The sequence below is a fragment of the Sphaeramia orbicularis genome, chromosome 7 (assembly GCF_902148855.1).
Source record: "Sphaeramia orbicularis chromosome 7, fSphaOr1.1, whole genome shotgun sequence".
Classification (NCBI taxonomy): domain Eukaryota; kingdom Metazoa; phylum Chordata; class Actinopteri; order Kurtiformes; family Apogonidae; genus Sphaeramia; species Sphaeramia orbicularis.
This window is the reverse complement of record NC_043963.1, coordinates 9,385,829-9,399,223: the sequence shown is the minus strand read 5'-3', so window position 1 is coordinate 9,399,223 and position 13,395 is coordinate 9,385,829. Positions and strand designations below refer to the sequence as shown.

Below are 13,395 nucleotides of genomic sequence, written 5' to 3'. Positions count from 1 at the left end.
ATAAAAGAAAAGAAAAGTAAGGTTGATTACACACACAAAAAAAAAAAAAAAAACCTAGAAAAGCACTCAGACAGCGTAGACTTCCGCCAAGGCAGATCACCCCCCCTTCACCACCAAAATTTAATCATTTGTTCCTTGTGCCAGTATCAACATTTCCTGAAAATTCCATCAAAATCCATCCATAACTTTTTGAGTTATCTTGCACACAGACAAACAAACAGACAAACCCTGATGAAAACATAACCTCCTTGGTGGAGATAATTAAAACTAAGAAAAAAAATGCATATATAACGTACAAAATATACACACATACACACAAAACATACAAACACATAGAGACACAAAAACATAATATAACACAAACAAATTGCTAATTTTTTTTTTCAAAATTGTCACAGTTCTGCCTCCCTCCTCATTAATGACAGTCTTGTAGTGTCACTGGAAAGGCCTCTGGTCAATGAATTCCTCCCCCTGGTGGATTATCTGTGTATTACATGTATCTAATTATTTACATCACGTTTTTCAAGAAAAATAATATCACAGTGATCATGTAGAGGGCTTCAGAAGTCATGTATTAAATATGATACATTTGGCGTTATAGGGTTAAAAGTGTATATTTACGTGGGTCATGATATCCCGTTGCACATAAAGTCCGTTCCAGAGCGTAGAGGAGCCGGTCTGAGGCCGGACATGTCCTGTTCTGTTTCTGACCAGACCCTCTATTAATCATGGGCTTCGTGCTCGGGGCAGACTGTCAGCGCCCGTGTTGTTTGTGTGGACGCCAGAGTCGGACTTCGAGCACCGTCAACACATTATTTATACTTGGCTCTCCGCTTGTGAGGAGTCGTGTTTTCACATGGTCAGGAAACGTGGACAGAGCGGGCACAGCGCCTGGAGGATAAACAAAAACGAGTCCTTCTCACTTTTATCTTCCCTCTGGTTCGGTAAATATTAAAGACGACACCCAGCTGATTTTAATTTGTGAATAAGGTCAAGAGGAATTGTAATGGACAGCAAAATATTTACAATGTAAGACAGAAAACTGTCTCTGGTCTGGGTGTATTTACAGAAAAACTGCACAAAAAGGAACAGCAGGTCTTCTGTTGTGAGGGTTTATGTAAATATATGAAGTGTATGTGTGATGAGGTCGGTTTAACTCCACAGTGGCACGTTTAACAGATAAAATGTCATTATTGTACATTTTTAGACAGATACACTTTATGGCTTAGATTTTGGCCCAATCCCAATTCACTCCTTGGCCCCTTCCCCCTCTATTTTGCACATTCTCGTGAAGGGGTAGGGGTGTCCCGATTGTTGATGAGTCAGAGGGGAAGGGCTAAGGGGGAGGGGCTGTTTAGCCCTCGAAACTGAGACTTTTCAGGACAACACTACAAATGGAGGGGTGTGAGCAGGGGGGAATCAACCCCCCCTCTGGTTTTTACATCCCTACTTCTGCTCAATGAATATCATCCTGGGGGGGGGACAAACCAGTTGAAATAAGAGGCAAGTTGTGACAGTTTTCTTCCACCTATATCGTACATTACTGGCACTAACGTTCACCTGAACTGAACTGTCCCTGTCTCAGAATTCACCAACAGCCCATAGAAAAGTGGAGGGGGTCCAGTGGGTACAGGTTAGCAGTTGTGAAAACTTCTTGTAAGATTCGCTGTATAATAGAGGATAGAACTGGGAGTTGGACATTGAAAGTATGTGAAGTTTGACTTTCGTTTCACGCTAGCATTAGTTACATTAGTTATGGACCGCACCCCCACGTATATACCTCCACCCCACCCCACTCCAACAAAACAAACCAAAAACCCCCCCCCACACACACACACACCCTCTGTTTTTTTGACAAATTGCACCCTGCGTATAAGAAATCTCCCATAATTCTGTTCGAATCATCGGCAAGATGGAGGTAAACAGCAAAAAAGTGCAGCAATGTGACGCAAGAAACACACAAATGTACGCATTTTCTTCGTAAACAACTTAATCTTTTGATCGACTGTTTAATGCCGTTTCAATGTGTTATCGATCGAATTTCTGGAGTTTGGGGTTTATGGTTGCAAAAAAATGCCCAAAGTGCACGTAATGGCATGGAGAATTCTTTCAGAAACAAAGTTGCCGCATCTGTTTATTGCGGCATCGATGACTGCTGATGATGTAACAGGTCTGGAAAAGTTGGACCATTTCGTAGGAGAATGTGTCAACCCCTACCCCTTGCAACTCCATTTTAAGGGGTAGTGCCAAGTGCAAGGGCCAAGAGGTAGGGGTAAGGGTAAGGGGGAGGGGCCAATGGGTGAATGGGGACTGGGCCTAAGACTCCTCCTGGTTCTCCTCCTGCAGATCAGACCAAGCTGAGGAGGAGCGTCCACCGAGCCACAGTTTGTCCAACTCCAAGTTGGGTCTCCAGGGCCTGGAGGAAGAAGAGGAGGAGGTGGAGGGCGACGATGAGGAGGAGGAGGAAGGCAGCCTGACGGAGAAGTCTCACGATGAAGCGCCCGAGTCCCCGTCTCCGGTCACGACAGGAGCGTATGAGGAGGATGAGGAGGAGGAAGAGGCGGCTCCATTAGCAATGAGCTACGAACACACTCGCAGGTATTTACTCCGATAAACGTATAAAAGCTCGCATTTGGACCATCTGTCTTAAAGCAGGAGACATGATGTTCACCTTTAACCCTTTATAGGTCTGTCGTTATATTCATTTGGGCAAAAATCGAGTGGATTTCTACAACCTGTTTGAATTCCTGCTAAATTTGTTACGTTTTATAAGTAGTTATGTCATGACATTTGCTCATATAAGGTCAAGACTTCTGATGAACATTTCTCCGAGTACGACATAATTGTTTATCAGCAGCAGCGGTTGTAGTAAAAACTGAAAATATGTTCAAACTTGGAGTCGATTACCTAAAATGTTCAGTTGTTGGTTGAACGGGACAGAGCAGCACAGCCGACAACCTGGAGGAGGTTGTTATGTCGAAAATCAAGGTTAATGAAGTTACCATATTTGGTTCCTTACCCATAAGTGGTAAAAAAAAAAAAAAAAATTCAAGAAGTATATATATATATATATATATATATATAAAAATTAGAGCTGCAACCGATTAATGGATTAGGTGCTTGAAGCGAATGCAAAAATTCACGATTCGATTAATCAACTCGAATTATTTGAAGGGAAATATTCTATTGCAGTTTTCCTGAAGCTCCTTTGTGCATCACAATAAGCGTCCGTGTGAAACACAACAGTGGAACCAATGTTTAACAGCAGAGAACTGAAGGAAACAAAGCTTTGATTCAGGAGAATTGTGGTTGAATGATTTTTTTTTTGATCACTTTGAGTCGATTAATCATTTCAGCTCTAATAAAAATAGAAGAAAAGCTCATGTAAGATGAAAGGAACTTGTATTTTAGAACTGTTGCTGTCACAAAAATAGTTACTTGCCTGATAAAGGGTTACATCCTCAGTTTGTGAGTGAAAATATCCTGAACAGTTCATCTGAGGTTAATTTGCAGCTTCAGCATCATCCAGAGTCTTGTTTTTTTAAAAACTACTAAATTATCTTTGTTTCCAGGACTGTTTCCATCCTGAGCTGCAGCGGAAAGATTCAGATAAAGAAAAAAAAAATGATTACAGGGCAGTAAAAAGACTAATGTAACAGAGTCTTTACACAAATATCTGATGGCACAGATTTACTTCCATACTGTTGCCTTCCCTTTGGGGGGTTGAGTAATAAATCCAATGAATAATACAACTAATTACATTAAAAAGATGGGAGTAATTCAATTCCTTAAAAACAATCCTTCATTTTCAAAAAAAACCAAATAAAAATCAAGTAGTAATAAGTTCAAATCCTGTAAAGTGAAGAGTAAAAACATTACTAGTAAGAATATGGGTAGTTTAAAAGCTAGTCCTTAGGCAAGGGGGAACAAAACAAATAAAAAAATATTATAAATAAGAAGAAGAAATGATAATACGAAAAGAAAAAAGAAAAGGGCTCAGAGGTTATTAATCGTAGCAGATTTCTTATTTAACAGTTGTTACTATATGTTAATACACCACAAAATACTACCTTTACATTCTTATTTGTCCGACTGTCAGTAACACATACTCCTGTTTATCGTGTATTTGTTCATGCCGTTAGTTTTCGTAGTCAGTGTTAACGTTTCGTTATGTTAAAGGTCGGGTAGGAGACCCTGGAAAAACAGTTGGAGCAAGCTACATTTAGAAAATACACAACTGAAAAGTCCAAACCCCTTTCTTCAGAGTTCCCCTGAAGCCACGCCTCCAGAGTACTCGCAGAGGGGGGCGGGACAAATGGCAGTTGAGTTTGATAGACATGTCACCATCCAATCATTTCGATGGGTCGCTTAAAACGATTGGATGGTGTTTTTTCAGTCCTGTCCGTTCCACAGGTGACTACATTTGTTTATTTTGTGTTATGATTGGAGTATGAAGGGGATTTTAAGCAATATAGTTAGGGGTGTTAGAAAATATCGGTTCTGCAATATATCACGATATTTCATTTCGCAATACTGTATCGATATTAAAAATTACTGTATCGATATTTTTAGGTATTTATTCAAATGCAGATATGGCGGAGGTTCATTTTTGTTTTTTGCTTTTCTTTATTTTTTATATCTTATTTATTATTATTTAACATTGTTTTGTTAAATAATGGTTGTTTGACGCATCCTAAAACCACTTTTTACTGTCTGAGAGGCAGATGTTAGTTCCTTTGTTGGGATTGAACTAAAATAATGTTCTGATGTTAGTTCTGAACTAATAGAATATGAACATTTGAACAGGATCTTAAAATTTTATGTCTGTAAAACATCATTTAAGTTTGAACACAGGAACATTTTGTGACATAGCATCAGATCCTGTTGGGATCAAATAAAAATGTGTTTATTATTAGTGCATATTTCTGGTGTAGTTCAATTCTTCCAGGAAATAATCATTTTTTGGAAAGAAACAAACAAAGAATTGACTTTTTAACAGTATCGTGATATATCGTGATATATTGTATCATGATCGTAATATTGTGATTTGTATCGTATCGCCAGATTCTTGCCAATATACAGCCCTAAATATAGTAAAAAAAAAAAAAAAAAAAAAAAAAGCTCCATGAAAACATCTCCTACCCCACCTTTAAGGCCAAATCCTGCTCTTTACTCTTTTTTTTTCACTTCTTTTCCTTCTCGTCGTTCCTTCCTTCTGCTGTTCTATCCAAACTTACTAATGCTTCTTCTTTTCTCTTCATACAAACACCATCCCTTTACTGTTTCCGTCCCTTTCATTACATTAACTCTCCCTCCACCTTTCCATTAATTTATCCTTCCACACTGTCGTACCTCCACCGTCCATCCGTCCGTCCATCCGTCCATCCCTCGGTGTGCAGGTGTATAGAGGAGGAGGGCTCTCTCTTGGACCTGGAGGGTCTGCCCAGCTTTCCCAAGAGCCTGGACGGGTTACGTAAAGCAGCCAGCGAAGAGCAGCCCTTTGACGTTAAAGACATATTTAACACTTCACTAGAGTCGGAGGCGTTGAAAGAGACATTGTACAGACAGGCTAAAACACAGGTATGTGACCGAGAAAGAAGGAAAGAAGGAAAGGCAGGTTTATTTCTATAGCACATTTCATGTACAAGACAATTCAAAGAACTTTACATCAAACATTAAAAACATTACAGCAGGAAAGCAATAAAAAGTATAGGCATGAGAAAAGAAAGAAGAGACAGTCCAAACAGATAAAGATGAAGTAGAATCTGTGAATTTGATGAAGGTGCAGCTGAAGACCACCTCGTCCACCGTCGTCTCCTCTTCCTTCACCTACTAACATTAACTTCTGCTGCTTCTACCTCTGTCTGACCTTTGAACCCTTTAAAACACACTGACTCATAAACCCTTAAAGGAGTGATATTTGGCTTTTTTCAAATGGAATTTTTAGATGATCTACTGATTCTGATAATGATGCAGAATCATCCAAACTGTCAGAATAAGACTTGAATGATCAGCTGTCATTTAAAGGGCTCATATTTCTCTAATCCCACTTTTATTAGTCTGTGGTTCATTTATTTGTGTATTTGGACCCTAATAGTTCAGACAGTTTGAATTTGAACCTTCCAGCTGCTGCACAGCTATCGTTATATTCATTTGGGCAAAAATCGAGTGGATTTCTACAACCTGTTTGAATTCCTGCTAAATTTGTTACGTTTTATAAGTAGTTATGTCATGACATTTGCTCATATAAGGTCAAGACTTCTGATGAACATTTCTCCGAGTACGACATAATTGTTTATCAGCAGCAGCGGTTGTAGTAAAAACTGAAAATATGTTCAAACTTGGAGTCGATTACCTAAAATGTTCAGTTGTTGGTTGAACGGGACAGAGCAGCACAGCCGACAACCTGGAGGAGGCGGAGCCTGAAGTGGCTCATGTGCATTTAAAGGGCCAGCGCTCCAAACCACCTTTCTGGTGTCATTCCTCAGAAATAGGGTTGAAGATGGACCTGTGGAGTTGAATGAATGAAGAATTCAGACCCAAGCAGAGCATTTACAGTTTATGTAGACCACAGGGAAATGTTGGAAAAGGAAGAATTCCATTTAAAAAAGCAAAATATCACTCCTTTAACCTCCTCAGACTCAGCAATGCCTTTTTGCCCTCTGTAGGGGACAAAAGTTTCACAGTTTTACTTAAAAAATGCTGCCCATTGCAAAGGACATTCCATTTAAAAATAAATAAATAGAAATAATTCTAAAAATATATCTGAAGAAACGGTTGCATTATTCCAGTGTTCTTCAATCTTAGGGTCAGGACCCCACGTGGGGTCGCCTGGAATTCCAATGGGGGGGCTGGAAATTTCCAGTAACTGAAGAAAAACGAATTTATATATATATATATATATATATATATATATATATATATATATATATATATATATATATATATGTATAGAGAGAGAGAGACAGAGACAATCCCAATCCATAAAAGACATGACAAACTGTGAGTCTGAAACTGAAGCACTGTGGTTCTGTTTATCTGTCAAATGTTCATTGTGGTCAGTTTCAGATGCTGCAGCTCTTTCATAATTCATAGTTTGAGTTCTTGTTTGTTCAGTATTAACTGTCAGCCTTGTAAATCCAAGCTGGACTGACTGTACATATCCTGACCAAGGAAAATACATTTCTCTTTGTGCAGTAATCTACACCTGGCTTTTCTGCCTCCGTCCATAATAATATACATTATATAGACTAAATGTGGTCTAAAATTAATGTTTATTTGCAACATAGTATAGCAAACTATTACATGATAAAAAAAAAAATGTAATTTTAGAAAAAAAAAAAAGGCTCCGTTTTGAATGTCTGGGGTCACCAGAAATTTCTGATTTTAAAATGGGGTCTTGGGCCAAAAAAGGTTGGGAACCACTGTATTATTCCGTTTTCAATGAAGACAGTTGCTTAAAGCTAAAACTTTCCTTTTCCTGGGTCTCAGGAAGTTAAAGGAATCTTTGTCGATGTAAACATTATTATTATGTCATTTGACTTTTTTCGCTGTTATTATTTTGCTGATCCGGCCTTTTTGAGATCACATTGGGCTGAACTCATATGACTTTGACCCCCCCACTCTAGTTTAAACTCCCTTCTTCTTCTTCTTCTTCTTCTTGTCTTTCAGGCTTATGCAATGATGCTGTCTCTGTCTGAGAACAACCCTTTGCACGTGCCCTCCCAGAACTCTCTGGACGCTTGGCTGAGCATGGGAGGTGGACCGTCCGAGACGAGCAGCTTTCACCCACTCAACCACATCTAGAAGCAGAGAGGAAGAGGAAGAGGGAGGAAGAGGAGGAGGAGGAGCAGGAGGAGGAACTTTAGTTTTGCAAATGGATAGAAACTGAAAAAGAAGCTGAGTGGACATGAGTAGTGGACAGACGTGGAGCAGAATTCAACATCACATACATTCAAGACTGAAAGAGTGTGTTTGTGATGAAGAGCAGCAACAAAAAAACAGAAAGGAGGAGGAGGAGGAGGAAAGGGGAGGGGGGATGTTTCCTCCCCAGGCGAGGGGGGGGGGTCTTGCAAGACTCTGTCAAAGAGAAAGCACTGCTCAGCCCCTGTTGATGTGAAGGACGTGATGAACCCAACATTACTCCGATCCTCCCCGAGTCCACGTGGACCCAGCTTCACAGAGTCCACGTGGACCCAGCTTCACAGAGTCCACGTGGACCCAGCTTCACAGAGACTCATGAAGACACTTAATGACTAGTACGTCACTAAAGTCTGTGCACACGCCCACCACGAGCACTGCATTAGCAACGCATGTCCACCAGACGGCGCCGTTTCAGCAGCAGCGACGCCATGGAAGCCAGTGGGCGCGTGCACTACTCTGTCCAGGTTTCACCCATTCCCACCGATCATGGGCGACTTAATCACTGATCTGGTTTCAGTTTTAACCGCAGAATCAACGGTAGCACCACCATAATGATGCTACTTGAGAAAATGACAGTAGTACCATTTATGCTGATTTTTTTTTTTTTTTTTTTTTTTTTTTTTTTAATGATAACAGAGAAGGATGTTTAAAAAAAAAAGTGCACAAAACTGGTGATTTTAATGAGCTGTCTGGAAAAGTAGTGATTTTAATTGATTATCAGATTTAAACATGCTGAAAATTAATCCAAATCATCTTAAAACAAAACAAAAAAAAACGGGAAAAAAAAGTTGTTTCTCTGCTTGTTCATTTCTTTGTCATTTGTTAATTTTATTTTACTTGTTTTTTTTTTTTTCCTCTTAGATACCACAGTATTGTTTCTTAGGCACCACAGTGCTAAATTGTTAATATAATTATTTTAGAGAAGGACCAAAATTGTATGATATTGTCATATGATGTACAAAATAACGTAGATGTTCATAGCAAGAGTGGTATGTGCCAAATAACCCATAGAAAATGTTTTGTTCTCTGACAATCATTTCATTTCCGAGGGGCTTGCATTCGCTGTCGTAGTTTTGTTCTCATTACACTCTTATGTATTTGATTTCAGAAGTGTGTGTATGTATTTATTTTTTGGTTGTTTTGTCACGACACGGGGAATGGAAATGTCACAAAAAAGGTCATTTTTATCCCCCGTTTTTGTTGCTGAAGGAACCGAACGCGTATCAGGACACGAGAAGGATTCAGAATCTCTGGTTTTGAAGCGTTAGCGTGCCAAAACAGAAAGCACCCATTCGAGTAATTGTTCTTATTTATAGTTCGAGTTAACTGTAGCTAGCGTTAGATCCTATTTGGCATCGTAATGTCCTCCAGTGTTTAGTTGTTTGGTTTCAGTTGGACTTATTTTACCCAGTATGCTAAAATGTTTGTTGAAATTGGCCGAAGTATTATGGGGGCAGATTTGGAAAAAAGAAAACAACAAAAAAAACTTTGTTATAAATATCCGAAAAGGGCATTGTATGTCACTTTGTAATCTCAACTTTTCCAGTGAACTTTCTTTTCATAATTCGCTAATTCTGAAGTCACGTCTGTACCTAAAGGCTGTGTTCAGACAGCAGGTCTTTAATGCACAATTCGGGTTTTTTTTGGTATGCTCATTAAATGCGACTTCTGTCAGTTTTGAGTATGAACTGAACGTGACCCTGAAGTGACCCGCATGCGCAAAACAGGCCCTGACATAATACGTGACCACGCATGTTTACGGAAGTAAGTGTGTTTTTCCCACCACTTCTGCGTCCCAGAATTGTCATGTTTGTTGAATTTTAGTGACGTAAAGGTCGGATAAATGCGACCTAGCCATTGAGACTGAAGTCGCATTGCAAAATGTCGGAAGTAAGTGTGTTTTTCCCACCATTTCTTCTCCTCCTGGGATGCAGAATTGTCACGTTTGTCGCATTTCAATGGCGTAAAGGTCGGATAAATGTGACCTAGCCGTTCAAACTGAAGTCGCATGGCAAAATGTCGGAAGTAAGTGTTTTTCCCAACACTTCTTCTCCTCCTGGGATGCGGAATTGTCACGTTTGTCGCATTTTAGTGACATAAAAGTCGGATAAATGCAACCTGGCCGTTCAAACTGAAGTCGCATGGCAAAATATCGGAAACGAATCGGATTTAGACCCAGGGTGCGATTTGTCAGGGGGGATTTCTTACGCCCATATCCTAAATTACTGACGCTAACGTTCACCTGAACCGAACTGTCGGCAGTCTCAGAATTCACGAACATCCCCATGCACTGGGGCACTGTAAAGGGGGGGTAAACGCGACAAATTCATGGGGCCCATCATTTGGGGGGGGGGGCATAGAGCAGTGAAGGGGGTCCAGTGGATGCGGGTTAGAAGTTTTGAAAATTTCGTGTAAAATCCACTGAATAATAGAGGAATAGAACCCGGGAGTTGGTCGTTGAAAGCATGTAAAATTTGACTTTCGTTTCATGCTAGCATTAGTTTCATTAGTTATGGACGACCCCCCACACACACACTCTGACCAAAAAAAAAAAAAGAAACGTCCCCTCCTCTGTTTTTTTGACAAACCACACCCTGTTTAGAACCACATATGAAAGTGAAAAAATCGTATTTGTGCTGTTCAAATTGTCTTTAACAGATCGGATACATGTCACATATGGGCAAAAAAATCGCATTTGTGCTGTTCAAACTGTCTTTAACAGATCGGATACAGGTCACATATGGGCAAAACGATCGCATTTGTGCTGTTCAAACTGTCTTTAACAGATCGGATACAGGTCACATGTGGGCAAAAAAATCGTATTTGTGCTGTTCAAACTGTCTTTAACAGATCGGATACAGGTCACATATGGGCAAAAAGATCACATTTGTGCTGTTCAAACTGTCTTTAACAGATCGGATACAGGTCACATGTGGGCAAAAAAATCGCATTTGTGCTGTTCAACCTGTCTTTAACAGATCGGATACAGGTCACATATGGGCAAAAAAATCGCATTTGTGCTGTTCAACCTGTCTTTAACAGATCGGATACAGGTCACATGTGGGCAAAAAAATTGTATTTGTGCTGTTCAGACTGTCTTTAACAGATCGGATACAGGTCACATGTGGGCAAAAAAATCGTACTTGTGCTGTTCAAACTGTCTTTAACAGATCGGATACAGGTCACATATGGGCAAAAAATTCAGATTTGGGCTGCATTTACCTGCAGTGTGAACATAGCCTTATCTGCGACAGAATCCCTCAAGAAAGACTCAGACATTTTTTTCTTAAATCCGACCACAGATCGTATTAAACCCATCAGTCCTTCCAACAGATGTAACATAGTCCAGTTGATTCTGGTCAGGGGGAAAATAAAAAAAAAAAAAAAAAAAAACGCGTGAATGATGATTTTACCGTTTTCTTCCCTGTTCTGCTTTTAAGATCGTACCGTAAACTCATTCCAGATGGTAGCTGTGTGGCGGAGGGCGGAGTCATTTACTGTAGATAACTGTAGATAGCTGCAGGAGGACGGGGGTGCGCACTGTTGATCATTGTAGCCTCGGTCCTTCCTGCGAACTGGGACTTTTACCGAACTAGGCCTGATGCTGTATTCACAACAACAACAACAACAACAAAAAAAACAAACTAGCACTTAAACTTACGTGGGTCCAAGCCATACATTGATCAGGCTTAGGTCTCTAGGATAGAGTTCGCATTTTCAGACTCTTGTAGATGAGCAGCCTGTGCTCCGTGGAGTTTAGTTAAAATCTGAAACAAAAGCACTGTAATTTTTCGTCATGACAGCAGGTGGTGGTGTGACGCTAGGACTGCTGCATCATCTCATTTTACGTTTTTTTTTTTTTTTTTTCTTTTTTTTAACGATTCTACTGAATGAGATTTCATTCACGGTAAACGCATTGTTTTCCAATACGTGATAATGAAATGTAAAGATTTGCTAAAGGGTTGCTAAGGTTTTTAGGTCGACTCTTTGTAGTAATTCATGTCATGGACTACTGTAATAAGTACGCGCTGTTTAACGCAAAACAAATTGAAGGCATTGAAGTATTCCATTTTGCCAAGTTCAGAAAGTATTCTGGCAGATGGTCGCTGAAATAGTTTTTTTTCAGCATAATAGAACATGGTTGCTGTCCCCCCCCCCCCCCAACTGTTACAGGAGAAAATAAAAAAAATATACATATTGTTTCTTTTGAACTGTATAGTATTTTAAAGAATGAAAAACAATGGTGCATTTGTCTGAAGAAAAAAAAATCATTGAAAAATATGGGTTTAAATGGATGGTGCTTGTTTTGTTTGAATCTGAGTTGTATATCGCCTCTGTTATGTTTATGAAAAACAAAAAAAAGATATTGTGCATGACGTGTTTAGCAGTCATAATGATGTCCATTTGTGAAATGTGTATCAAATCAAAAATAAGACAAAAAATAAAAACGAGAAAAGGAAAAAAAACAAAAAAAAACAACCATAAATCCGTAGATGCACTTATTGTACATGTGGTTAGGTTTAGTAGGTTTGACTTCAAGTTCTTGACTGCCTTACAGATTTTTTGGGCAGGTGGCTCTGAAAGACTTAGAAAAGACGTGTGGGAGAAGACATAATGAAAAACAATAAAGGATTGTAGAATAATATTGAACAATTCTGAAATTGCAGTTCTTTTGATGCTTGTGATTATTGAAGATGTACTTTAGAGAAATTTCATTGAAAAGATATGACTCTGATGTTAATTCTGTAGAATAGCAATGTATACCAAATGTAATCTTTCCAATGCTATGAAGAATTTATACATGAAATTGATATGCAATAAAACCTGTGTGCTTTTTAAACAAGACGTCCACTGTGGGGTTTTTCAGCTACGACAACTAATGCTGCGTTCAAGGCCACCCGTAACTCCTGTTTTTCCAACCTTCTGACAATGCACTGGAATGTCGGTCGAACCCGTGACTTCGCATCCGTGAACTCGTACATCGATGTACTCCCAGGTCCGAGCTCCGACGTCACACGACCCATCAAATAACAGTGACGCCCCCCATGGATGCAGTGTTTATTACCTCCACCAGGAGGTGTTGTGATCGCTTTGCTTTGTGTGTGTGCGTGTTTGTTTGTTTGTTTGTTTGTTTGCTTGTTTGCAAGATAACTAAAAAAGTTTTGGACAGATTTTCAGAAAATTTTCAGGAAATGTTGATACTGGCACACGGAAGAAATGATTAAATTTAGGTGGTGATTGGGGGTGGGGCAGATCTTTCTTGGCGGAGGTCTGCGCTCTCCGAGTGCTTTTCTTGTTCAGATTGTTTATTAAAACAAGGTATTACTCTGATGTTATTTATATGTAAATGTGCACAATCAGCAGCTGCTCTAGCGTTAGCTGATCTTCAGTCAACTGAGTAAAAAAATAAACAAGAAAACCACTCGGAGAGCGCAGACCTCCGTCAAGACAGATCTGCCCCACCCCCGATCA

At 39.6% G+C, this 13,395-nt stretch overlaps 1 protein-coding gene across 1 annotated transcript in view; it reads left to right on the top strand.

Moving 5' to 3' along the window:
* LOC115423123 (histone-lysine N-methyltransferase PRDM16-like) overlaps positions 1–9,410 on the top strand; it is a 46,164-nt gene extending 36,754 nt beyond the window's left edge. Inside the window, 4 exon segments of the mRNA XM_030139854.1 lie at positions 2,347–2,598; positions 5,400–5,580; positions 7,672–8,158; positions 8,208–9,410. Coding sequence (XP_029995714.1) covers positions 2,347–2,598; positions 5,400–5,580; positions 7,672–7,806 — 568 coding nt within the window. The 3' untranslated portion in view covers positions 7,807–8,158; positions 8,208–9,410.
* Positions 9,411–13,395: the final 3,985 nt, after the last annotated feature.